Genomic DNA, 23,864 nt, shown 5'->3' with positions numbered 1-23,864 from the left:
GTGTTTTTTTTTTTCTCCATTTGTGAGACAGAAAGGATGCTGATGTTTCTGCTTTTTATAGTTTAACTGATGTCAAAGTACCTCTGAAGTTAACTGTGCAGAGTTGTCCAAATGATATGAAATCTTGCTTACTGAATATTAGTCATCAGGGTGGTTTTGCTATCTCTTCCATATTTTACATTATTGTTAGGTTGTGTAAAGTAATTGAATTCAAGGGAACATTATGTGTCTCTTGACTTGCTCCCTAGCAGTACTACTGTAAGTAGAGCTGTGATTGCTTAAAGATCTATCTCTGGCTCCTTACACATCTCACTCAAATGACTTTGTGGCTAATTCTGCTGAAGCCTTAGGAAACTTTGCAAATGTACGTCATAGGTGAGGAGCTGACTTACAGCTAAGATGGTAACTAATATAGCAACTGTTTAAACAAGAAACAAGGCTCAGACTTGTTGAAATTAATGAAGCTTCAAGGAGGCAAGAGGAAGTGAAGAATAATTATAAAAAATGAGAGGACCTGGAAGTTACTCTGGAGATATCATAGGCAGGAAGCTGTTTGAATGATATTAAATGGATAACAAAAAATGTAAATTTACGTTTCCTGATAAATGCTTCCTTGAAGATCCATCTGAAAATGTGACAGTCCTTATGCTTCTCTGTGCCAGGACAGATTTGTGTGTGTGTATCTGGTTGCAAGAACTTCATAAACATGAATGAGAGAGGTGTCTTTCCTTTTCTGGAGTTTAGACTGAGAAATACAAATTGTTAACTGACATTTAAAGAATGTACATTACCAATGAATCACTAATTTCCAATTCAATTTACATACCGGGGCATCCAGTGTCATCAGCTCAGAAAAGAGTCACAAAGGTGGGAAAATGTAATTTTCCTCATTTTACTGTTAGGGAAGGCAATGTGTGGAAGGAAGTGAAGCAGATTATTAAAGGCTGTAAATGAGTCAGTGACAGACCTCTTGTTAGAACTTGCCTATTTCTTTGAGCCTTGACTTCTGGGCTTGTTGGGCACTGTGTTGCATGCAATTCAGAAAGGCTGGGCAAAGGCTATTTGGAGGAGGACACAGAAAGAAATCCCTGTGTTGATGCAAGGATGGAAGGAGGCTGGATAACTGACTAATTTGATATGGGGTTTGTTCTGTAGGAGTTTGGATAGATTAATGTAGCATTAAGTTGTAGCATTACAACCTAATAACTTGAAACATTAGCTACTCACGTGGGGCTGCCTAGGCTCTACCTAGAATCCCTATCCTAGCCTTGTGATGTGGGTAGGGGTCAGTCTACACACCACAGCTGTGCAGAATGACTTATGTAAGTTACGGTACATTACTCATGCTTTCTACAGTAATGCTTTTTTTTCTTCCTTATTTGATAGTTCATAGATTTCAAGTTTTTGTAGCACCTGGCACTAAACTAGAGAGCGGGCCTGCTACGCTGCATTTCTGCAATGACATCCTCGTCCTCGCAAAAGACCTTCCTCCTAGTGTTATGGGGCAATGGAAACTCTCAGATCTGCGTCGATATGGAGCTGTCCCAAATGGATTCATCTTTGAAGGGGGGACAAGGTGTGGCTTCTGTAAGTACAAATAGAACCTTGTCTTCTAAAAGTTGTTTGAACCTGTTTGTGGAAATGTAAATTTTGTTGTTTGGGGTTTTTTGTTTTTTAATCAATGTGGAGGTTCTGGAAACAGCTATGCAGCTTTGTCATACACTCAGCTTCATATCAGTTGTTCTATTCTGCAGAGTAAGTTTCTGCTTGCTTCAACCCTCGTGTTCAGTAAAAATGTGGAGCTATGGCTGAATGTTGCCATGTTGCTCTTCAGAAGATGCTCAGTTAGTTGTTGGTTTGTGGACTCAGAGCAAGAATAAGGTAATGAAAATTAAGGCCTGTGTCATGTAAGAGATGAAGCAACGTGGTTTAATGTTCAGATTATTAAATTATGATTATTTCTGTTGTTTGCAGAAGGAAATTGATAGTGAAGTAGAAGCAGGGCTCTCACTGTGTAAATGCTGCTAAATCCAATAGAGAGGACTTCTTACTTCTAGGAACTTCTAGATTTGTCATGCTGTAGTACCACAGGTTTCATGAGGCCAAAATGAAAGAAAGCAAGCTCAAGCTAGTTTTTGTAGCCTAGAAGCTAAGGTACTTTTAAGCTACTAAGGCAGTATCTCTTGCACTGATGTCATGCTTATGACTTTTCATGTTATCACTTTAAAACTACATGAGAGCTGAAAAGGTGATTAATGCAATCGTATACATCAATTGAAAGCACTGAATTTTAACTTCAGTAGCAGAATTTGCTGCATTTGACAGAGTGGAAATGGATGTGTTTACTGCCAAATTGTATAGCAAGTTGTGTGACGTTTGCATGCTGAAATGTGAAGACAATTGTTTTCTTCAGTTACCTGAGGTTAAAAAAAAAAAAAGAAAAGGTTTCAAAGTTGGTTGAAATCCAAAAAATATTATTCCTTTGGAATTCTAATGAAATTTTGAGAGGAAGAGAAAATCAATTGTTTTGACTGTTTTACTGTTGACTGTTTTATAATGAGAGTTTATTGGTTTGTCTGTTGAAAAGTACAGAGCTGAGTTATAAAGCTGGTAAGTATGGACTTGACATTCATACCCTCATTTCTGAATTAGGGCACTGGATTGCACTGCAGAACATTCTAGTTGAGGTCCTTCACTGTTTAATTTAGATGTTGGAGTTAAAGAGGTGTCTTCATTGTCTGAAGGAATGTGTTACAGGTATAGTCTGTAAGAAAACAAATGCTTGTAGTTAAGATTATTGTGTTTTGGTTAAGAAGTTGTGTGAGGCCTAGAACAGGAGTCTTGTTTCTTAGTAGTATAGTTCAGAATGTCAGCTAGATAACTTGTTATAAAATATTGTATTTTTGTATTTAAATGCGTGCAATTCTGTGCAGATGTAATTTGAATCCACTTTTTGGATTCTTAACTGAAAATAGAAATCTTTATGCATTCAGAATGCTTTCAGAAAGAAACTTTCCTCACTTATAAGTGTGGTGTTCTTTGTGTATCTTTGTGTACTTTGGAGTATCTGTAGATTTCAAATATGTATTTTATGCAGACATACATTAGTGTATGGAAGGAAATAACATTAATGACTATTCACAAGCAGAAATGAGTAGCAGAAAATAGTGATGGATGTTAGGTCATGTGTTCTCCTTTATATAAAAAAAAAAGCAAACAGCTAAACAAAAACCCCACAACAGTTGACCTTTTCTCTTTCATGCTTTTTTTCAGTGACTGTTCAGCACTGAGTGACAGAGTTTTTAGCACATATTGCCTCAGAGTGTGCACAGGGTAAGGCTGGGTTTCTGAACACATCAGGGATGAGGGATAAGTAAGGAGATGTCTCTAGTATTCTGAAATTTATTCCTCTTAAAGATTCCTTGAGGATGTCAGTATCACTGATACTCCCTTAGCAACCTGCATGTGAGGTGTGTTGGAGGAGAGTAACAAGAAATTTGGTGGCTGAGCCATCAAAACAAGAAATTTGGTGGCTGGGTTCTTGTCTGCTTGGAGGTGTCTTTACCACAGCTTCCTACAAAGTCCTGTAGAGCCTTGCTTTGAGGTGTGCAATACGTGCTCCTCCTTTGTTCATCTTACCCAGGTCTTGTGTTTGTCCACTTTACATTTGCTATCAGATGGTTGCGTGCATCCAGAAATGCAAGTCTAGCACTTCTACATACTGTTTTGAGACTGCCTGAATTCTGAGTATTCAGCAATAAGGCACTTTAAGGTACTGGCATAAAGATTAAAGGTATGTTTTAATAGGATCTAGATCAGCCCTAAGTTAGTGGGTATTTTTTCTCTTCCTTGGTTTTCTTATGAAATGGGGTAGATCTCTGTTATTGACTATGTACTATTTGTTATGATCTGTATATATAGTTGGAACTGAAAGTATTCAATTACTATTGTATCACCCTACAGTTCTATGCATTGCTTATGCATCTTTAACAACGTAACATGTTTTCTTAGCTGGAAGCAGAGCAGTGAATAATACAAGCTAGTTTTAGTAGTATTCAAGATGTACAGTGGCTTGTATGTGAATGTTGGTCACCTTCTGTTTGTACATTTCATTTTCATTACAGTATCTAGGGAATGTCCTATTATTCTTACTGGATTTTTTAAAAAATACACATACTACACATATTAAAGCATTACTAATATAATAGAAACTTATGTTCACTTTTAACTGATCTGAAAGAGTATTCTGTGCTTCAGCACATAAAGCATCATCAGCTCACAGAAATCCTTGAGTTTTGAAAGCTGTCTAGTTATTTAGATTAATATTTGTCGTTCTTTAGCTGTGTTAGTTTTTCCTTAGCTCTTTGATAACACAGATGAAAACATTGCAATTTATCGTGGAAAAATCAACACTTTAGTACAGAGAAATTGCTGTAGCCATTCTGTGTTATTGAAGTGTGGATGATACACTGCTAGTCTGTTCTGCAGCATTATAGTGCTGATTATGGAGCTTCTATGCTGCAGTCTGAAAGTAATGAATGAGTTCGGAAAGAAACTAAGCTTAGATCTAACAGTATCTCAAAATGTTTGAGTTGGGAAACAACTTCTGGAGGTTACCTTGTTCCAGCCCACTACTCAGAGTGAGGTTTGCTGCTGCAGTTTGCCCAGGATCACATTCAATCAGGTTTTGAACATCTCTATGGATGATTACTTCATAACTTCTATGAGCAACTTTTTCCTGTAGTTTCGTATCAGCTGCTACTCCCAGTTTTCTACTTTCTGCAAACTTGCTGAAGGTGTTCTCTGTGCCACAATCCGGGTGAATGAGGATGTTAAACATCACTGGCCCAAAATTTTGCTTCACCATACACAAGTAGTAGTTGGCTGGACTTTGTGCTACTCATAATAACCTTTTCAGCCTGGCAGTTTAGCCAGTTTTCAGTCCACTTTATTGTCCACTTGTTTAGTCTGCACTTGATCACTTTGTCAGTGGATATTTTATAGGAGATGGTGTTGAAAGCCCTCCTGGAGTTAAAACCAAAAGAAATCTATTGCTTCATCCACCAAGCTAGTCATTTTATTAGAGAATATCAGTTTGTTTAGGCATTGCTTCCTTTTTGTAAATTCCATGCTGATTATTCCCAGTAATCATCTTGTCCTTGGTGCATTTGGAAATGCTTTCTGGGATTATTTGTGCTATCACCTCCCCTGTCCTGTTGTTCCCTTGTCCTTCTTGAAGATCTATTTGCTTTTGTTACTTTTTTTTTTTTAATTGTTGTAAAATAAGGCCCATCAAGAGTGACTTTGCAATGACATTGACCAACTCCTTCACCACCTGTCTAAATATTCCTCAACCCACTCCTATCCACCCAGGGAAAGTCTTCCTCATTCCAGATTCCCCACTGGTTTCAAGGGTCTGTGATTACTGACAGGGGAGTTGAATCTTATCAGTAAAGAGCAAAATGGAGAAGACTTTTAGTGTTTAAAACTTCTGCATGTCCTTTGACACCAGGTCCACCACCCTTTCAGCAGTAGGCTGAAGTTTTCTCTTGTTTTCCTTGTTTTGCTGATACACTTGCAGAAGCCCTTCTTGTTGCTCTTCACCCCAGACTCAACTCCTGCTAGAGACTGGCTTTTCTAGCCCTATTCCTGTGTGCTTCGACAGTGTGTCTGTATTTCTCCTGCATCATCTTGGTCACCTTCCTTTTTATGTTTGAATTTTACATGGAGTTCTGTGTAGGCTTTCCTGCCACCTCTGCTTGGCTTGAAATTGCAGGAGGTGATCCTTGAAAATGAGCCAGTTCTCCTGGATCTGTCTTCTCTCCAGGACCAGATACCCTGGGATGCTTCCAAGTAGTTTCCTGAACAGGCCAAAGTATGCTCCTGCAGACTGATTCTGGGAAGTAGGAGTGAAGGTGTTCTGGGTCTGTAGGTAAGCATTCAAAAAACAAAGCCAAAACTGGAATCTTTTTTTCTGAGTTGCCTAGCTCTGACACTCTGAAACATCACTAGAAAAGATGACATGGTAGCTTTGTTGCTCTGTATGTTTCTTCTGGTCGTCATACTGTTATGAGTGTGGGAAACATTTTCCTAGCCTCCTTCACCATTCCGGGCTTTAAAGCTTTTTTTGCTTCCTACTGAGAAGTGCTTGTTGACAGCAGAAAGAAAGTAATGGGCTATAAACATAGCCTTCCATTTAAGTTCTTTAGTTAAGTTGTTGCAGATCCTGTGTGACTTGTTCTAGATTTGATGCAATTTCTATATTCTGAGAATTTCAATCAATTGTTGCTTGTATCTTAATTCTTCATTGCATGAAACCAAAATGGTCTACTTCGTAGGCCAGGATGCCAGTTGTGTAAAGAATGTGTGATATGAAATGTGAATGAATGATACAAATGGGAAGCTGTAGTTGATAGATTTGCTGTGGGACTTTGAAGTATTTGAATTACTTATGTTATGCTGAAGTTCTTCCCTCGGGTGCCCTTTCACCTTTCAGCTTATCCTAATTTCTGGGTGCTGCTTCTAGCTGGTGGTGTATTCTGTAGTTTTCCACAGTACTGTAAATCAAGAGTATTCCCCAGCAATATGTGTCAAAGTGATAAAGATGAAAAAATGAGATGTTTTCTTTCAAGGGAAACACTTCAGATTTCAGGAAGATATTCTGCATTTTTTGGTATACCACTGATTAAAGTGGTGTTTGAAGTTGTGGTGAGGCATACAGAAATAAAGAATCTGATTTGAGTGTCTGTCAACAGTGAATACTGATGTTGTCATGACTCCAGTCCGTTAAAAAGGATCCAAATGTATATTAGGCTAGCGTGGGGGTCTTGAGTCTTGTAGACCCTTTCATGTCTATGATCCTTTAAAATGCTTTTACGAGGTTACCAAACTTAACTTTTTGCTCTTATATCTGAGGTTGTTATTCTGGCATTGTTCTTTAGAATAATGTTCTCTCTCTCTCCCTTATGCTTACCTCCTCAGTTACCTACAGAACCTTTATTTATGTGCTCAGTCTCTTTTGCTAGGCTAAACAAGCCCATCTGTCTTGTCTTCCCTGTAAGAGCTCAGCAGTTGCTCATTTGTGTACCTGGTTTTCAATATGCATTAATCTTTTCTTTGGCTGCAGGCGACCAGAATTAGAAAGTATTTTGGAACGAGTCCCACTGTATTTTTCTGCATTGTATTACTGTTTCTTTCTTTCTTAAGAGATGTTTCTCGATACATGGGAGAGCTGAGAAACTTCAGTTGCCATAGACTGCTGTTTTTTTGCTTCCTATCATCTGCATGTGTGCATTCAAAGGGACAAACAGTATATTCCTTTTGGTCTGCCATTGTTGAAAACTCTCTTCATACTGAGTTCAAGCAATATCTCTCACCAAGTCTCTCACCCTGTGAAGAGAGAGAGAGCTCTTCAGTCTAGTAAACAGCTGCATGGTATTACAGTATAACACATACTCCTGGGCTACCAAATGCCTGTGCACCAAATCTGTTCCAGCACATGACTGAGATGTGCGATTTCTAATTGTGAATTTATCATCTTTCTCAAGAAAGCAAAAAAGAAATGCAATTGCTGGCTTTATGTATGTTCTTCAAACATAACTCAGTTGAAGCTCAGTATTCATTCATCTCTTCTGATGTATTTTTTTTTAAGGACTCCTAAACTTCTTTCATCCTTTGCGTTCTAGTTCTGTCTAACAAAACAAGAAAGAAAACATTTCCCATAAAGCTGACCAGCATTTATGGTGATTGTGTGAATAACAGAATCTACAAAGAAATATTTGATGGGAATGCATGTATGTTGGGTTTGTACTCATGGGCACACATCCATAAGCTGTTTTCATAAATTATATAAAAGCTTTCATGTTTGTTTTTTGGATTTCCGAATGTGGAATAATTTTTCACATAAATTATGTTTTGAGTAAATTAGCCAAGTTGTGTGGAAGTAAATTTCAGGAAATGTTTACTTTTTTGTTTCCATTGAAGTCACAGGCTAGTAGAGACAAAAATTTAAGTAAGCCATTTCTTTGCAACAGTAATGAAGAGCACGTGGTCCAGATGCAACCTTTACGTACAGAGATGTTGGAGGTATCTTCTTTTCCTGAATGGTAACGTGGATGTGCAGGCTTCTGCTGAATTACCAGGCTGTAGTCTATGCCTGAGATATGAATGTTCTCTGTCTCCATATCTTGATTGCTTATTGTTCATGGAATGAGAAGGTCGTGTTCAGAACCCTGCAGAGCTTTGTGCTGCCCTGCTTCCTCAAGAAAGGCACGTCCTTTGCCCTCAGTGTGATTCACAGGGGAAGAGTCACAGCCTCTAAACATCAGGGGAACCATTCTGTACTGAGTGGGGGAAGGAGAAAATAGCTGAGAGAGAGAGAGCTGAATTTCAAATACCTTCTGAATGCAAATTTTGCACCCAACTTCTTTTAATACAGTTTTCTGACTCTTTGGCATCTCTTGGAGAGGGAAATGTGACAAGACTGTATATGAGTCAGTATCTGAAGCTTTCATACCTGTCAGATTTCATGATTACTGTTGTAATCTCCTAGTTGATTTTTTGATACTAAAGCCATTGCATGTGTATTTGTTGTGAGAAAATGTGGGATACTGTTGATCAGTTAGATCTGAAGAGGAACAAAAGTGATGGTGTGACGAATAAAATTAGGAGACGGTTCAAACAGCGTAGTCTGGAACGGATTTAAATGGAGCAGGGAGGGACTTCAGTTTTACATAAACTGAGAGTGACAGAAGAGCATGGAGCAGAATGTGCTTTCTCTTGAAGCAATCAGCTTACCCCTTGCCAGCTGTATCTAATTTTCTAAAATAATTAATTTGATGTGTGATCTACCTCACCCCCTCATCCCCCTTTGTTTGAATCCAGTAGCCCTTTGTCAAGCAGATCCTTTGCTTGAGTGAAATGTGGAAAACCTATTGGATAAGACTTATGTATATGTGGGATATGATAGGGCATTCTGGTCAAGATCAGTGCTGCTGCTTTAACTAAAATTGACAGAAGTAGCCATTTAACTCATAATAAGCTAGAGAAGTGAGCAGAAGTCAAATTTATGTCCACTACAGGCTCTTAGGAAAGCTGCATATAAAACTCTATTGATGTGGTGGTCTGGTTTTGTAGTGTACTTGGCTCTGGTGAACTGACAGCATTTCTTAAAAGCTCTATATACTAATCTCACTGGTTACTTGGGATGGAGGGTATTTTGCCTGATGCCTTCAGTTCATTGAAAAGGCCAACTGTGCTGCTTTTCAGTTGCGAGTAGGACTGGGGGTGAAAATTCTCAAATCAAATGTTACATGGAACGTTTTTAGTTTTGTGTGTTGTCCCCATAGCTGTGTATCATGTGGCTCAGAACTTGTTTGTTTATTTAGTGATTCTCATACTAATTTTGCTGGGGGCTATTCTTAATGAATGGAAAGCAAAATATCAGAATAGAGCTAAGGGTAAAGATCTGATGACAGCCTGTGGAGTCGTGTTACATTCTGTTTAATAATAGGTACATTGGGCTTAGTCTAGGCTGTTTAAATAATTGGGAAAATTTATATTATAATCTATCAATATAACCAAACCCTGACCACTATTGGGGGTATAAAAGGCTGTTCTTTGATAAAGTTTGGTAAAAGCAGAATTAACCTGGGTCATTTCAATGAAGACACTTTCAGTAACCATGGCACTTGCATAGCTAAGATTAAGTCTACAAAATTCTAGGGGTAAATGAGAATAAAAGACACAGACAGCTGCTAAGCATATGGCTTGCATTTTGGCATTGCTCTAACTGTCTGAGTTGCAGAAAATTATCATAAATTATTAGTTATCTATTGAATTTGTATATTTTCCTGACTCAGTGTATATGCTGAACTCTTTTTTTCCCTCTGTAGAGTATGTTTCATCCATTTCTTTTCATGACTTGCACTGTATACAGTTTTGATTGCTACATAGCAAATGGCTTCAACTAAATGTATTTCTAATGTATCCAGGTGAAAAACACACGTCTGTTCTTTCTTGCAGGGGCTGGTGTTTTCTTCCTCTCTTGTGCTGAAGGAGAGCAGATCAGCTTTCTGTTTGACTGTATCGTCCGCGGCATCTCCCCGACGAAAGGCCCTTTTGGTTTGCGTCCAGTGCTACCAGGTTAATATGGGAACTGCAGAGTGACTGAGCAAAGTAGGAACTTGCTGTGTCTAGCACTTATTGCTCTGATTGTAAGAACAGCTTGCAGACACTAAGAGTGCAGAAAGTGCGAAGCGGTTTCCATTCTAAAAATGTTGACAGTACAGATTTATCCACTGAATGTACCCAGTTTCACCCTGCTGCTCTGGCTCGTTCTGGTGATATTGCTATATTTGGCCTTCTCTTGTTTAATGGTACTAAAATATGGCAATTGTAAACTTGCACGGTGCAACTTAGATCAATGTCTAAATTAATATTTTTGATAGTTTAATTAGTTGAAACTGGGAAAACTAACTGGGTATTTTGAATTCATCCCAAACATTTGGAAAGCCTTGCTGACCTCGAAAGACACTTTGTCAGGCCTCAGTTTTAGGTTTGCTTTAGACTTTTTTTTTCTTGGTGTGCAAGGATTAAATTCCTTTTCCTGTTTCATGGTAAGTATTACGTGTACTGTAATGTTAAAAAAGGAAATCAGAATCACAGTGAGCCCTGCTGCCTTTTGACTTCAGCAGATTAAAAAATACAATGTTGAGTTGGAGTGACTGTCAAACAGGGTAAGAGAGTGGAAATAAAATTACAGAAAGTTATCTGGGAATTGGCAATGAGATACAGTGGGAATAGAATCCAGGAATTGTGAAGGATGCGGAAGGGTTGGTATAAAATTTTTTGAGTTTAAGTGTTAGTTAACAGATGTTTGGCAGAGTTTCATCACTGCTGTAAGATGAAGATAATCAATTTGGGAAGGAAACGTAGTGGAAAAGATTAGGTCTGGATGTGAAACATTTTAAACTGCAAGAAGTTTACTAAGGTAAATACAGTAGACATAAGGCTCAGTTTCTCCTCTTTCCTGAAATTGTTCTTCTTACACCACAAGCTGTGTTTGCGTAAAGTTAAGAAGAGTATTTGAAAAGCAAAGAAAGAAACAAAAAACACAGTGAACCTTCCCTCCCCCCCCCAACACTGCTGATACTTAAAACTTTGGTAGTGGATGCACATTTTTCTGCATTTCTAAAGCTTTTTCCAAATCTCCATTTAGCAAAAATGTCCAGGAAGTATATACCTACAAAGTAATTTTTTTTAACTAAATTTGATTTTATTTTTTGTACGATGACACATTTTTTGAAAAAGCTTTTTAGGACCACGTTACATAGATGTTTTTGCATCTTAGTTATCTATTCTCCTTTATTTACTGTCCCATTCGGAAGCTTGCACAGACCTGCTTAAGGCACATACACATGTACAATACCAGTGATTCATTCATAAACTAACTTTTCTTGTCAAGTATAATGTTACGCAGAACACACTATGTTGCTTGAGAAGCTCAAGTCTCTACCAGCTGCATACTGTATCTGGCAGGAGTATTGGAATTCAGAGAACCTTTTGAAATGGATGAGCTAAGTAAGTCAGTCACCTACACACCCCAGATAGCTAGGTGTAGATTTCCAGATTGGGGATTCTACAAAAAAAAATCATCTGAAAATAATTCTTATTTATGAAAGTGAGGAGTGCTACACAACCTTAACTGTACTTTATATATGCAATATTCTGGTTAAAAGCTTTCGTAGGCTTCTCTCCGCAGGCTGAATTTGACTTCTTGCTTTTGACTGTAACTTTCTAACATAAGCAAGAAATATACTTGAATAACTGTTAAGTAGTCCCAGGAAAGGAAAATGTGGAGAAAATGATTTGGTGTGGTGGGGAAAAAAGTCAGTGTTCTTGGGCTTCAATGCACATAGAATAAATACAATTATGCAGTCAGCATTTGCTTAGTTTATCTTTACAACAGGATAATGAATGAAGCCAGAGGCTTCATATGTACAGACACTTCACTTAACAATATGGTTAAATGGAACACTCAAATATATAGGTAAGTAACCACTAGGGAATATTATCATGATAAAGATAATTCTATTATATGTACATACGAAATAAAATGTAAAGAAAAAGAACATTAGCTGTTTTAAGCACCACAACACAGTGGTAAGCTTTATTTTGGCTGCCCATTAATTTAGCTTAACTGTACCAAAATACAGTTGGTTTGTTAAAGGCTGTGTAATCAGGTCTTAAACTTAAGACGTGATGTTGAGTGGGAATCCAAAGGTAGTGCACATATCTTTAGATGTTTTTAGGCAGTGTTATATCTTAATAAAGGCTTTAAAGGAGGAATGACAGGAAGTCTTTTGATGGCTTATTTTTCCTAGCTGCTAGTTGAAAAATAATTGTGGCTACTTAGACTTTTTTTCCCTCCCCTCCTTGAGAAGGTATTTAGAAAACAAACCATAGAATTCTGTTTTCTTGTATTGACAGAAGTCTAGATATTGACAGAATACTGAATCACTTATTGCATGGTTTGTAATCTATGCTAAGTTCGCATGCATATCACTTGAGAAATGTTTGCTTATCAGGTGTGTGTTGAATTCCTTCTTTTCAATACCAAGATTTATTTTGAATTCCAAACCATGAACGCAGTAAAAGCTGAACAGTTTATTAGTGATATCTTTTGTTACATGGCAGATCTGTACCCTGTAAATTTGATTAAGGCAGCCTAGTCTTGCAGGTTGGAAAGACTCCAAGTGTAATGTCAATAGTCTTGATGCTCTTTTTTAATTCTGGAAGCTTTTTCAGGCTGCTTTGTGACTGACTGGAGAATATGCAGTGCTGCTTGCTGAGGATTTATCTGATGCTTTTTTTTTTTTTGTCGAAGCTTGATACACCTTCGACCACTGCAAGACAGCTCTGTGGCTGCCTTCAGCAGTATCTGTACCAAGTGGATCCTCCTCAAACTTTGAGGACACCTTTGCATTCCTCCAGACATCTTACAAGGTGTGGAGATGTTAGCATGAAGGTGAGGGTCCACGCCTGATTTGCAAATTTGACTACAGTTGCAAAGGAAGAAAGGACAGGCATTGAGCATAACTTATCTAACTTTGCTTACCAAAGTAATTAAACAATATTGCATTTTAAAGATGCTTACGATCAAGATTATCTTGGGTAGCTGCTGATTTAACTTGACGTGGTACATTCTTCCCAACAGGTGCTTCCCCAGGAACCTTGGAACTCTAAATTATGGTGACAGTTTATTTGTGTATTACCAAAGTATTCTAAATCTCCCACGATGAGCAGCTGATGTGGCTGTATTGAATAGCCACCAACGTAATGTAAAAATAAAATCTCCATCAGAGACATTTTTAGTCCAGCCAAATTTGATTTAAAGCTTCCCCTTTGCCTTGAAGCAGTGTTCAGGAAAATTTCAGTAATTGCCTAAAAGTTTTTTCTTTATAGCAAGGAATCTATTTCTGGTTGAGAAGTATGGTTCATAAAGCATTTTCTTAACTGAAGGACTTTAGTGAATTTAACTGCCTAGATTCCATGGGAGTAAATTTATATTATAGGGTACATTTGTCCTGAATTTGGGAAATTAAGGTACCAAATTGCTTTTAGAGTTTTTGGAAGTGCTGCAGGATGTTGTGTGGGCTGAAGCTGCCTGAACTTCCTTGGACAGCTGTGTCAGTACCCATCACATTGTTGCTGTCCTCCTGAGTTAGTAATGTGGCAAATTATTCCACAGTTATTTCGAGACTTTGAGGTACAGATGTTGACAAAAGAAGAAAACAGCTTGTTTATACCTTTCATTTTGTAAACCTTATTTATGGACTGATATGAAAGGAGATTATAGATTATGCCCTCCAGTTAGGGCTGGTCTCTAAAATGTGACTGCCAATGACTTTGGTCCTTGATCTGATCTTGTGGGAAAACCTCCTCAAGAGTAGTGGATAGACTATAACCAAAAATTCTTGTGTGAGAACCTGCTTCTTCTTGGGAATGGGTGTTATCCTTGTTTACAAGAGGTCTGCAGTAAGACTGATGAACAGTTGTTATTAACATCTAAGGCTTTTAAGTTTACATATACTTGGTAGGTTTGAAGCTGCTTCTCTAGAAGTCTCCTAGTGTGTACTGAAAAACTCAACCTGTTTTCCACAAGACTGAGCAAAGAGGGGTCATAGCACATAACTGTGAACCCAGTGTTCAGGTAGCAGTTTCTATCTCATGAGCCATGTGGCAAGGACTGTCTACTTCTACATCAAGAGGAGAAATCTAACCAAAGAATGATCAGACTCATTGAAGAGACACTGTGCCTAGAGATTCCATATTGCTGGGTGAAACCCTTTGCCTTCAGTAGCTGTGTATGAGCTGATAGGGAAGATTGTTTCTAAAAGCAGTTGAACATATGAAATGCAGAACTTGATGATTTACTTACAATTTTCTCTTGTTTATCCCAGGCTGTTCTTACAGAATCAGTTTCTTGACCTTTTTAAAAAATTATTTATAATGTTCTCCTTCTTCAAAAGGGATAATAGTTATTAAAAACTATTAAAAAGCAGTTGCATATGTGAAAAATCTATATGCATCAATAGTCAAATTTCTGAGGAAACTGGCAGTTCTGTTGTTGCAAGGATTGGTGTCTGTTCCATTTTGGTTTGACTCAGTTACTGGTCTGTTATGCCAACTTTCTTTTCAAAGTAGTCATAGAACCTTTTTGGACATATGAATATTTAACTACTTACAGTAGAGTAACTGGAGCAGAGGACATCTGAAAATAGATTCAAGCAGCAGCCTGTAATAGTGTTTGCCAATGAGGTGATCCTTGCATAGACCTGTCTGAGTTGCAGCGTAGGTGCTGGTGGCCAAATCTGGTATCTGCCTTTGGCAGAGATCCATATGGAAGCACTGGGTTTGAGTAAGCAATTACACAGGTCTGAACTACTCTGTACTTAACATGGGTTGTATTGCAGGAGAAATAGGAATGGAAATCTGAAGGAAAAAGTCCTCTTTTCTGTTCTAAAAGTTAGATTTGGAGGGAGACGTTGACATCAAATACTGTTGGAGCTGGGAGACACAGAGGTCACAGGTCACTTCTTGTAACATGCATTGTTGCCCTGTCCCTGTTAGCATTTCCAACATATGCTGTTATAGCAAGACTGCGTGTATGCCTGGCTTGTTCTGCTAGTCTAATCCAGATTGTAGATTGCTAAAGATGGAAAACTTCATTATGTGCAGAAGAAAATTCAGCCCTGTCACTTCTACTGCTGTGATACACAGCCACCTATCCTGGACCATTCAGAAAGTGGGAATGAAGTCAAAGATGAGAAATATGGCAGCTAGGTTCTCTGATAGTTAATAAAGTAGGGATTCCTTTGGAGTTTCAGATTGCCTGGAAAAGCTGTTTCCCTTGATTGTGAGCTTGCTTTGTGTGCTGCACTGCCAGCATCAAACCGAAGTCTTTAAAAAATGGAAAGATTTGGGCTGAAAAAGGAAACTTTTCTTTCATCATTTCAACTGTTGTTTTTTTTTAATTTGTTTTACTAACTTAACCACAGCAACGTGTAGCCCTTTTCATTCTTCCCTCCTTATTAAATAATTAAATTTTTTTTTTTGCGTCGATCAAGTTGACCAAGTTGATTGGATATGTAAAACCTGTAGTTGTGAGGAAGCTAATCTGTTTTATCTGTCATTAATTACCTTCTCTAGATCATTATAAAGCCTACTAAAACTCCTGCCTAGGAAGGTGGTTGAGTCACCATCCCTAGAGATGTTCAGGAAATGTTTAGATGTTGTAGTAAGGGACATGGTTTAGTGGGGAAATATTGGTGGCAGGCGGATGGTTGAATGAAATGATGCTGGAGGTCTTTTACAACCTTGGGGATTCTATGGTTCTGATAATGAGCAAGTTAGCAGACAGTATCCTCTGCAATTGCTGAATGTGACACAACTGTTAGTGCCACTCAAAATCTGTGAGCTTTCTCTTGGGATGATGGTTACTTTTGTTATCTGGTTTTATTGCTGTGCCCAGTTGGAAATGAAATTGTTTATAGGAGACCATACTGTTTTTCTGATGAAAATGATTCCATCTTCTGTATATCAGTTGATCTTTCTCTTTCTTTTGGGAGGGAAAGTACTTTCAGTTGAAGCAGTTTTGGCTGGAAGGGCAAACTCACTAAAACGTATGAGGAAAATCACCTGTATAGCACTGCATTCAGTTTTGAGCTCCTCGCTACAAGAAAGACATTGAGGCCCTGCAGTGTGTCCAAAGAAGGTCAATGAAGCTGTGAGGTATCTGGAACACAGGCCTTATGAGGAACGACTGAAGGTGCTCTGGTTATTTAGACTGGAGAAGAGGAGGCTCAGGGAAAACCTTATCCCTGTCTGAACTACCCAAAGGGAGATTGTAGCAAGAGTGGGTTGACTTCTTTTCCCAGGTATTTAGTGTTAGGACAAGAGGTAATGGCTGCAAGGGAGGTTCAGGTCGGATATTAGGAAAATTTCTTCTCAGTAAGAGTTGTGATGCATTTGAACAGGCTGCCCAGGGAAGTGGTGGGGTCACCATCCCTGAAGGCATTCGAGAAAAGGGTAGATGTGGCACTGAGTGACGTGGTTTAGTGGGTGAGAGGTTGACAGTTGGACTAGATGACCTTTAGAGCTCTTTTCCAACTTTAGTGATTCTGTGATTCTATTTTAGTAGTGTTTTTTGTACCTCTATTTTATCTTGTGTTGAATAGGTAGGTAGAGACCCTTTTGTGATGCTTCACCTCTGACTTCTGGATTTAATGGCCTTCTAAACATCAAACTTGAAAGCAGTGTCTTTCTAAATAGCTGATCTGGATCAGTTATAAGGGTATAAAATGGTTTATTTATTATAACTGTAACTTTATTAAGATTTTTATATTTGTAGGATGAAACAATTGTTGTCTGTCTTGATGAAATTCCTAGTGAGTTCAGTGAAGTCAGGACGCATTTTACAGGTCATTTATTAGCTTTAAACTCTTCTAGACCTGCTAATTATTCCTGTAGCTATTTCCTCGAATGCTGTGCTTTTCAGGGCTTATGGTAAACTCGACAGATTCGGGGTACAATTTCAAAAGTCACTGACACTTAAAATTATGACTGTGTTGCATTATTTCAGGATACCCTATTTGATAGAAGGATGTCCCAGACATTTTCCAATTCATGTTTTCCCTCTCTTGTAACACAAAAATAGAGTGTCTAACATAAAAATGCTTCTTAATTTCTATTTATGTATTTTTTCTATGTCTTTTTTGATTTATTTATTTTATGTTTCTTTTACAGATCCAACTACAAATCCAGCATATTCAGAAGAAAGATTGGCTCATGAAGCTTTGCAATTAGAGAAGCGCTTGAGCTTGCTGTCCCATACAAGTCGCCAGGGCAGTGGAGGTAAGAAATTCCTTTAATTAAATATAGGTGGTATTCCCTTCTTTTCTAGGCTGTAACAATGAACCATGTATACGTCATTATAAGATGATGAGCTTTAAAGAAAAAATTAATAAAACAATGGTCAATATGTTTCATTTAGGGTATTCTTGTCCATGGCTGCTTCAGTCACTGCTGAGTAATGTGGTTCGTGACTAAATGCCACTGACCCTTGTGGAAGTCTCTTAGAGCTACCAGACTGATGTAATATTGTAATATGATAGAAAAGCATGCCTGAGTTTTCTGTTTGTTTTTTAAATCCAGTCTCTGCGGTCAGTTATGTGGCTGAATGAGGAATCACAAAGTGAGCTTTTCATATTCCGTTGAGTTCTGCACAGGAAAATTAAACATTTGTGGGAAATACCAAGACTTTAAGTTTGGGAGGTCATTTGCCTGAATCTGGACATCTAGACTTTCCCATTGTCTTGGTTCTAATGCAGTTCTAAGCTGTAGTTAGGACAATTCATATATGATTGTGGGAGAGCTTCCCTTCCAAAATTCTAAAATATTTAGCTGGGAAAAAGTGATTTCAAAGAAATTGAAGAATCTTGTTATATATCTATATGTCAGTGTGTGTATATGTGCATGTGTATTTTTGTCTGTAGACAGCTGTTTTATTCAGGGTAATTTTTTATTAGGGTAATTTTTTTTTTTTTTTTCAGACGCCAGACATTGCTGAGAACTGCACTAATATTTTTGTAATTCATGTCTTCTGCCTAGATGGCAGCATAATTTCATCCCCAGGTTTGTGCAGGGGGTCACAAGCTAGCATCAAGTAGTGGGTGCTAGGGGAAAAGAAAGGATTACATTTCAGAGGATAAATGTTGCTATTTTCTGCTAGTACAAAACAAGAATCCTTCCAAGGAGGGTAGGAAAATTGTTCTAAATTTTTCCAATAGCAATTGAAAACAGAAATAGTTCAGTAACACCAAAAGCTCAGATCTTGATTTTTTTTTTTATTTTTTTATTTTTAAGTGGATCCTTCACTTATCTAACCCATTTGGCAACTTATTGCTCAAGGTTTAAAATTAGTTAGAATTAATACCTACAAAATTATCCTGTTGCTGGCCTTGTCTTCTTTATCTTGTCTAAAAAAATATATTTAGTTGAGTGAAGAAAATAACTTTATGGAGCTGGTACAGGAAAGTATGGTGTTTTTCACAAAAGCATGAGGACACTTTCATCAATGTTTAGTTTTTTCCTTCCATATTCCATCTTGGATAGCTATAGATACTGTAAATGTGTCCTCCTTACAAATACACTGAAGAAAAAAATCTTGCAATATGTACATAAGATCTTTTTCTATATAGATACGTAAATGTAGTAGCATTCTTACTTTTGTTTGTGGCTGTTGTATTATTGTCTTTTAGTATGGATATTATGGAGAAATACAGTGTAGAAGACAGCAGAGAACAGGACATTCTATTTTTTTTGTCTCTCACATCCATTTTGATGTCATTCAGATAAGACTTGAGAAAGAAGTACCACAATCTTTTGTTTCATTCAATTTCAACAGAAATTTTGAAATCTTTTATATGCTTCTAGATTACATTATTAAGTTTGTGGATTTTTTTTTTTTCCAGAACATCTTCAGCTGAAATTCTGAAAGTTTGTGACTATTCCCTGTGTTATAAGACTGAAGTATCTAAAATAAAGCTAGTTAACTGTACAGGAGTGAAACACATGTAAGGAGAGAGCTGGCTGCATAAACTCTAAAAATGTAACCCTGAATGCAGTGTATTCCACAGTGTGATAGGGTTGTGTTAAACTATTATCTGCCTGTTATTTTTCCAGCAGGGATAGGAATAATTGCAGGAATGATGGCATTCCAACAGAAGATCCCTCTACGAAGCACGAAGCAGATGGAATATCAGGGTTCTTTCTGTGTGTACTTGCCCTGCTTCCAGTCTGTGTGTTGTGTTTTAAACATGGGCTGATCTCTTTTCTTCTTTTTTAGGAGATGATCGAAGTCTTTCAAGCTCATCTTCAGATACCAGCCACTCTGATGTTAGTGTTGGGAGCAGATTGACAATTTGGCCTGAACAGTCTTCAGCCAGCACTTCACAGGAGAGTCATGGACTGGCAGCTGCAAAGGGCATTCATCTTGGGGAAGAAAAGATCCATCCAGAAGGGGCACGTGGCACTGCTAAACCACCTCCAAAGCCCCTCCGATCCAGACAGCTACAAGAGATAGGCCGTCAGAGCTCATCTGACAGTGGAATAGCTACTGGTAGTCACTCTTCTTACTCTGGAAGCTTCTCTTCCTATGCTGGGAGCTTGGACATCTGCCATGGCGATGAGTTTGGATCATTGCTTAGCCTGCCATTGAACTTTCCTTCGGATCAGAATTTATGTACTTGTCCTCACAGTGAGCCTCAGAGAGGTGTGGGATCAGAGTATCAGGTTCCCAGCTCTCTCAGACATATTTATGATATACCCAGGAGTTTGTTACAGGCAGCTGCTAAAGATGTGCAACCCAAGAGTGCAGATTCCACGCTACCCAAGGACCAGGCCCTGCTTCCTCATGGTGCTAGTGATCCAAAACTGCTCCTTCCACACTTCGAAGCACAGAGGGCACCAGAGCACAGCCAGGACAGAGGGAGACCGTCATCCTTACTCCCAGAAAGCACCAAAGACTCAAGTAATGAGGCGTGTGTGGATTTTGTTTCGAGGTGGTCAGATACAAAAGCACCAGGACAGGTGTCAGACTCCAAAAGTAGTGAGTTAGCGCCACCTGGTGGAGCCTCAGCTGACCCCTATGACACATGTAGCCCCCACCTTGGGATGACAAGAGCTCTTTTTTCAGCTTGTCCAATCTGTGGTGGACTAAAGGTAAATACCTAACGCTGAGCAGATGCTAACAAGCCTTACTTGATATAGCATGATTAATTTAAAATGGCTTAACTTACAAGTCATGTTATTTCCTTTATAATTTTAATTAAGGTAATCATATTTGTATTGTTTATGTTCAAGCTGAGAGGCTTTGTACGTTATTTCTTCGAAATCTGTGCCTGATCAAGAGAACACTTGAATAATATAGCCCATCAATCATTGCTTTTAAACTGACCAATTTTTTTCTTTGAGTGTATGTGAATAGCCTGCAGTGACAGAGATAGAAATTACGAAAAAACACATAAGAGGGCTGAATTTGTCCTATAGTGATAACAACTTGGTATGGAGAACACTGACCTGTCTTGCTGCTGGTATTTCAAAAGACAGAAGGTTGAGGCTGTGTACTATGTGCTCCTCTTTGGAATGGCTGTAGCACATATTATTTTTTTCATGTTTTTCTTCATTGCTGTAATTTGTGAGCATATATTGCACAAGGAGAAGGCAGATTAGTGAAGCCTCTTACTAGGGAAAGAGAAGATAGTCTGGTTAGCATAGCAATCCAAGACAAATCACTTTATTGTATTTATAACTGACCACTGAGAGATGCTTTAGGGGAAGTATACAAAAATCCATTACTGAGCTACAAACTGGGCAGTGTATTTACAGGGAAAGTTATTCTTGATCACCAGTCACAGAAGACATGGAGATTCATATGCTTTTCTAAACACATTTGGCAATCTGTAACTATGACCTTATTCCCTCTAGAGTTCCTTCTGAACCCTGTTAAATTCTTGGCTTTTTATTGTAGTAAGTTTTTTACAAGGCATGGAGAAAATATTTGTTTTTATCTATTCTGGAGAATACTTTAGTTTTGGTAAGTAAGATGAAGGTAAAACTGTCAGTGAGCTGCTGAAATGATGGTAAGGTCAGAGAGTGTGCTCAAATTAGGAACGTGTGAAGTGGGGATTCAGCAAAGACTTTTGTATGAAGAATTAAATACTGTGGTTCAATTGTGTATTTTTTTTTAATTCAGCAGGTGGGATTACATAAACCACTGCTATGAAAAGGACTTGAGTATATAGGAAGTTATAAAAGAAATAAAAAGACTTGAGGGGCAGTTTTCTTCTTGTGGTGTGTTACGCATTTGCATCATTGGCTGTGTTCATGTCTGAAAACGAGAAAATCCTTTGTGCCTGAGGTGCTTGTGTAGCATCTGTCTCAGCAGTGTGAGAGCACCTGGACATTGCCCTGTATTTGTGGCATTTGGGAGGCAAGAAAGCAGGACAAGGTTGCATCTATGTTCATTGTTAGGAAGAATGTTCTTCCAAGGCCATCTTTGCAAGCCCCCCAGCTTCATTTTGAAAGCCTGACTGGATGCAAGGGCTGAGGTTCAGCCTCCAGCTTCTGCTTTTTTTGAGCTGAGGAGAACAGTTTCTGCTGCTGGCTTTTTGTGTCTGCTGTCTTAGTCAAAAAGAAGTTGAAAAGAATGCACAAAACCGATTCCTAGAAGGTTTCTACTCTGAGAAGAGCAAGCCTCAAGATGGCTTTGTTGTAGGCAGGGGAGAATTAGTTGGCATGGAGTTAGTTCACATGGTTGAAATGTTTGTGGGTGATCTCAGTTGTCACTTTAGACATGAATTTATTGAAACTTACCCTGGATGTCTGTGGCAGACAGGCAACTGAAAGAAAGTGTTCTCTTCTATTAATCAGAACATTTAAAGGCAAAATTATGCTGCTCCTCCTTTAACTGCCTGTTCACTTCCATGACATACGCAGCCAGATCTTTTTATTTTTATATATATTTAAATGTGTGTATATGTATAAAAATATATCTATTTATTATTTCTTTTTTTGTGAAGAGCCGACAGGTTTCACTTTGATTCTAGTTACCTATTAACATTCATTGGTAAGAATGTCAGGAATAGTTGCTGTTTAAGAAAGTTTAGTGACAGAGAGACACTGATAGAACACTCTTACCGACTTTATTTTTTCATGGTGTTCTCACATTATGTGCATGCTTGTTTGTTTTTTCTTTCTTTTCCCTTTCCTCTACTTGGCTGGAAGTATTTGGGAAAGAACTTTCACTAAAAGGAATGATTGGACTCGCTTTCACTTCGGAAAGAAAAAATAACTTTTAGGTATATTGTCTTAAACTGTCAAAATAAGTTATTTTATCAGTATTTAATGGATGCTTTGTCTGGCTTTTCTCATGCTGAATACAGTGAAAGCACAAATCCATGTGATCTAACTAAAAATAATAATTGTTTCTCGTGCTTTGAACAGAATTAATTTGAGATATAGTTAGGGCCAAGGGGAGTTCATTTATGAATTAATGAGACACCAGGTTTCACACTGACTGGAATTCACTTTCAGAAGGCTTTACTGGGCCAATGTTTAGTGCCTCTGCAATTTCAAATTAAGCTGTTAATTAAATTGTGGTGATGTTTTTTGAATGCCTACTATTTAAAGTGAGTGAATAGAAGGAAGCTTACAGCACGAATAAAACAGGTATGCCTTAGTTTGCTGCCCTGGATGCAATCCGTGGCAAATCAAGGTTAGATTTGGGCATGTCATCTTTGCTTTGGAGCTGAAAGAAGCTCTGTGAAGAGCTGGAGGCAGGATGCAGAGTGATAACATGCATGTGTGGAAGTGATGGTAGCATTGGTGATGGGGGATTGTCTAGGTTAGGAAGCACCTGCTCCTCTAGTGGAAAAGTTGATGATGGACACAGAGGGGTTCAAACAAAAAAGGAGAAGGAAGCCTTTCTGTTTCACTGTGGATGAAGAATAGCACAAGCATGAATGAAACTACTAAATTTTCCTTTTTTATTTCTATACTGTATTTCATAATATGCGTTGGGGATTAATAAGCAAATATACAGGGTGTTTTGCTTTCTGCTGTATATTACTGTAGTGTGCACGTGATGTCCCTCTTTATAACCTTTGCAACGCGTGCCTTCTGCTATGCAACTTTTGCCTTGGTGATTTTAGTGCTATAGATTAATGCCCGGATGAAATCTGTGTGTATTTTAAGAATATTTTAAGCTCAGAATGTTGGATTGTTGTGGGATTTCTAAGTAAGCTACCGAGATTTATTATTAGACTTATTCAATTTTCAGTTACTTAGCTGCTATTAATTTGAGGAATAGCTTTATACTGTACGTTTGTTGCTCTGTAACTTCATTTGATGCTGTAGTTTGAGAAACTGTCAACACTTTTTATAGGGTGTCTATTTTTTTTTTTTTTTACACCACCACTGTTTGTAAATTTTCTTAGTCTGAAAAATAAAATTCTTTTCCAACTGGTTTTGTCCTTTTGCATCTGACAAGTACTGCTTTTCATTTTTCTTTGCTTTTTGTCCCCTGACGTTCACCTTCTTGCAATTTGAATTAATGTGGGATGATTATGGCTGTCTCTTCTTACTGCTCAGTGTTATGCTCAAATTGCTGTTGACAGCTCAAAACGTGCCTTTCAGTAGAAATTACTTTTATATATTTCTGACTTGCCCTAAACTCATATTTACGTTAGTTGGAATTCTTATGTACAGGCTTGGTTACAGCTTCAGTAGTTAATCTGCCATGA

At 38.1% G+C, this 23,864-nt stretch overlaps 1 protein-coding gene across 2 annotated transcripts in view; it reads left to right on the top strand.

Moving 5' to 3' along the window:
* DOK7 (docking protein 7) overlaps nt 1–23,864 on the top strand; it is a 58,066-nt gene that overhangs the window by 5,738 nt on the left and 28,464 nt on the right. For both annotated transcript variants that reach the window (XM_090139715.1, XM_031588323.2), the window contains 4 exons: nt 1,387–1,587; nt 10,024–10,143; nt 17,308–17,415; nt 19,409–20,283. In XM_090139715.1, coding sequence (XP_089995841.1) covers nt 1,387–1,587; nt 10,024–10,143; nt 17,308–17,415; nt 19,409–20,283 — 1,304 coding nt within the window. The remainder of the gene's footprint in view (nt 1–1,386; nt 1,588–10,023; nt 10,144–17,307; nt 17,416–19,408; nt 20,284–23,864) is intronic.

Source organism: Phasianus colchicus, chromosome 4 (genome assembly GCF_987193195.1).
Source record: "Phasianus colchicus chromosome 4, bPhaCol1.hap1.1, whole genome shotgun sequence".
In the NCBI taxonomy this organism is placed as follows: domain Eukaryota; kingdom Metazoa; phylum Chordata; class Aves; order Galliformes; family Phasianidae; genus Phasianus; species Phasianus colchicus.
Note: the sequence above shows the minus strand (reverse complement) of the source record. Positions and strands in the feature narration are given on the sequence as shown.